This window comes from Morone saxatilis, unplaced genomic scaffold (assembly GCF_004916995.1).
Source record: "Morone saxatilis isolate NCDOM2014 unplaced genomic scaffold, NCSU_SB_2.0 Contig19, whole genome shotgun sequence".
In the NCBI taxonomy this organism is placed as follows: Eukaryota; Metazoa; Chordata; class Actinopteri; family Moronidae; genus Morone; species Morone saxatilis.
In genome coordinates, this window is record NW_023339751.1 from 3513305 (window position 1) to 3517271 (window position 3967).

Here is a 3967-nt window from a genome sequence, read left to right on the forward strand (position 1 = left end):
TTAAGACACTCAGTGTGGCAGCCATTTTTACTGGGACAGTTCGTTCTTCCATTGTTGTTTGAACACTTTGTGAACACATTGCAGGAACTGAACTTCCTTCCTCCTCCTGAAACCTGCAAACAACTTTGGCAAACTACATTTTACAGTTATAGAAAAGGTTTGACATGATTTAAGGACTTCATCTGACATTTGATACATTAAAATAACTTTACAACATCAAACATGATATACAGGATGTTTTAAAAAAAATACACATAAACAAAATAATGTACTTGTACATTTTTCAGTTTTATGTTTCAAACATCACGGAAAGACACATTACAGCATTAAAGGTCCTCCAGTATCGGGCAGGATCCACTGTGTGCTGGTGAACGACAGACAAAGACTAATAAGAAAATAAATTATTCATATACTTTAATAAGCAGCTCTCTGATTTTTGGTTTACAAAGTATTTCATACTCGCAATGGCCACATTTAGAGCTGGAAGGAAGTTTTAGTGGCGTTACAGCCAGACAACATTCACAAGAACTCACACCAGAGTTTGAACAACACACAAACATTTAAACAACAATTAAAACTGTTGATTTGTTTATTATATTTCATAGTTTCTGAACCTCCGCAGCAGACTGGACGGGGAGTCAGCAGCCCAACGGAAACGTCGATGGCAGAAATCACCTGAACAAGATAAAAACAATTATTTACAACATTGAACAACGTTGTTCCCAACGTGACTTTTATACTAATTATCAGTGCACCTACTTGAGTGTAGACAGTATGTGATTGAGGACTGAACAGAGAAGCTGACTTCTTGTCAAATTCTCAAACTTCAGGGCATTTAAAGTGACTGTCTTCCAAAAAAGTATGTATATTTTAATATTATATAATGGCATTAATGTCACAGCACTATAGTAGTCAACCACAGTGCTCCTCTGATCATGTGCCTTTCTGGTGTGACCTCAAAGGACACAAAAAAGCACATTTCAATACCTTTATTGGCCACTTTAATGCTTTTCCCTCCTTATTTAGATCTTGTGTTTTGCAGTATCACACATTAACAGAAACTATCTCTATACTTCCCATCACTTTGAGACATTTTTTGAAATGTAGCTCACCAGAGTTACTGTAGTTTAGTAGTTTCCTATTCGTTTTTGCTCGTTTTGGTTTAGTTTCTATTGTTTAAAGATGTTTAGTTTTAGTTTTTATATGATATGGGAGGTATTTGTGAAGGGTAAGATTTAAGAAGTTCAGGATATGTACAATATAAACACATCCCAGTCTCAATAAACACATAAACAAGCTCCAAACCCTCCTCAGGGTTGTTGTGTTGACAAATTTTACTAAAACTAAAAGACATTTCCTTTCTATTTTTATTTTATTTTAGTTCAGTGTTTTCTAGTCTAGTCTAATCTAATCTTTCCCACACCTATTCTATAACAACCTCGTAGCTTACTCGAGGATGGCATGGCTTCGTCTGACGGGATCTTTGGTGCTTCTTGTTCAGCACGAACGTCCTCTGCTGGGGAAGCGACTGGGATTTCTGCTCTCAAGGCCTCCAACATCGGCTCCTTCTTATTTCTCACGGCCCAGTGCATTGACTGCAAACACACAACCTTCCTTAAGTTACACAGATCACACAGATCACACAGGGTTTGGATAATCAATGTGGTAAAGACGTCACATACAGTTTTTACAGAGTCATTCAGTGCTTGCCAGTCATGAAAAGGAATCCTAACTCCGCTTCTTCTCCAAAGGTCGTAGTTTTTTCTTTTGGTTTCATTGCACAAAACCTCTTTGGCCTCCTGCAGCTTTTGGAAATCTGTCACTGACAGAAAGACAGACGAGATCAGGGTCTAAGACGCAGCATTATGCTCACCGAATTAGGAGGAATAAATACCCTCTTCTTTGCATGCACTTGTGAGCAGCTCTCCATTAACATAATTATGCTTTGAAGTCATCAGAAAGAGGCATTAACTGTTTGTGGGACAAGTAAGAAAACTGAGTTCAAAGGCAAAAAAAAAAAAAAAATCACAAGAGAAGGTAATAAAAAGCTGAAAATGACTTTTAAAATATGCAAATGAGCAACAATCCACATATCTACCTGCTCCTGGGTCGTCCAGGTGTTTGTCTGGGTGACAGGCCAAGGCTCGGATCTTGTATTCGTTGTGAATCTGTTCGGTCTGCAAGGTGAAAGACTGAATAAATATAACGTTTGCCAACATAAATATTTGAAAATTCAGGAATCGGTCACTTATTTTATTGTGAAGGGACGTTATTCAGTGTGACTAAGAGGCCACAAAACAAAAATCATAATTCCATACAGTATGTACACAGTGATTTTATTATGAATATCATATTGATTACTTTATATTTAGGCCTTTAAATGAATTAATTTACTGCCCTAATATTGGTAATTTTGTAATTTATTGATGCTCCCATCACTTATACTGTTGCCAGGCTCTCTACAGTTAATGATAAGAATATAAATCATTATACTGAGTCACATGAAGTTAAACATCATTCATTAAAAGCACAAATACTGCACAGACACTGGATGACGCACGACTAGACTCTCTGACATCAACAGGTCTCTGCTGGTTCAGACTAACCTCTGCAGCATCTACACATCAATCTTTTGTTATTTGGTTGAACAGCTTACAGGCTGCTGATCGCTGGCACACACACACACGTACACACACACACACGTGTCATATCTCCCCACTTCTGAGCTGTTCAGATCGATAGCAATGTGTTTGTAGATCTAATCGATCAATAAAAATCACCCAGCACATAGGCTGGTCCTCAACTCACCGAGGACAGTTCATCGCATCCTAACAACCCGTAGTAATCCTCCAAGTCCTCTGGTTTGCAGTTCAGAACAGCCTCCATATAAAATGAGTTATATGTGTTTGGTTTCTTGTACCGGAGCGGATCCTGAACCACAGCAGTTCGGGGGAAGAGTCACTGATGGGGGGCAAACCCCGCGCTGCTCACACTGCCCTCAAAAGTTTATCTGGCTGTCGGTTTTTGTCCGGTAGCTTTTTTTGAATTGATGGAGAAGCTGTCAAATGGTTTAAAAAGGTTGAGAAGGATCTCTCCTGAGTTGTGGGAGAAAATTCAGCTGTCTGCTTCTCGCCTGTGTGACGTGTGCTGCGTTCAAGTGTCCGACTGAAGCTCCCACTCAGCTCGAAATTTCGAGCATTCACGTCCGGAGCTTGAAATAAATAAATAAAGTAGGAAAACATAATGAATTTCTCTGTGATAAAAAGGTTTCTGGGCTATATATGATGTGTTTAAATTAAAATTACACAATAATTATCAGGGACGTAAATTTATATTATGAATTCGGATGATTAAAAAATAGTCTATAATTATAATAAGAATTTATTTTTTTGGCAAATTCTATAAATTCTTCTCTAAAAGCTAAAGTATGTTTGTAAAGCTGTTCTGTGTTTTAAAAAAGAAGAACAGTTTTTGTCGTTAAAGGATCAGTGCGTAGGATTTAGTGGCATCTGGTGGTGAAGATGCAGTTTGCAACCAACTGAACACTGCTCGCGTCTGTATTTGATGTCCTGGGAATGTGAATGGACTGTGGGGTGTGTAGGAGAAACTGTTAAAAGGTCCTCATCTACAGTGTTTGGTTTGTCCCTTCTGAGCTACTGTAGGGGACCCGCTCCCTCTGTAGATGATTATACACTGATGAAAACATTATAGGTATGTATATTATATTCTATTTCTCCGAATGGACCTTTACCTATAGTGATGTCAGTTAGATTTGTTTAGGTTTAATATTAAACCATCCGTATTTTATTACCCTCAGCTGTACATAAACTTTGGGTTATTAACTTATATAGGTTGTCTTATCTGTATCCGCCATGAAATCAATATTGTGCCTCACTGTGACTCAAATAGTTACTGTCCTGTAAGGTATTTAGTTTCACTGCTGAAATGTATATTTATATATATATAT

General features: G+C 37.8%; 1 protein-coding gene across 1 annotated transcript; it reads right to left on the reverse strand.

Annotated features, from left to right (window-relative positions):
• dnajc12 (DnaJ (Hsp40) homolog, subfamily C, member 12) lies at positions 1-3147 on the reverse strand. The gene is made up of 5 exons (XM_035663204.1): positions 2809-3147; positions 2099-2177; positions 1683-1822; positions 1451-1595; positions 1-675 (listed from the first exon to the last, which is right to left on the reverse strand). Exons 1-5 carry the CDS (start codon positions 2884-2886, stop codon positions 593-595), a joined length of 525 nt encoding a protein of 174 aa, XP_035519097.1. The 5' UTR covers positions 2887-3147; the 3' UTR covers positions 1-592.
• Positions 3148-3967: the final 820 nt, after the last annotated feature.

Excerpts from the sequence above, each read along its gene's own strand:
- dnajc12 (XM_035663204.1), bottom strand. The coding sequence starts at position 2,886 with ATGGAGGCTGTTCTGAACTGCAAACCAGAGGACTTGGAGGATTACTAC. Across the intron at positions 2,178-2,808 it reads GATGCGATGAACTGTCCTCG|ACCGAACAGATTCACAACGA; the intron begins GTGAGTTGAGGA and ends TTCACCTTGCAG. Across the intron at positions 676-1,450 it reads CGAAGCCATGCCATCCTCGA|GTGATTTCTGCCATCGACGT; the intron begins GTAAGCTACGAG and ends TATCTTGTTCAG.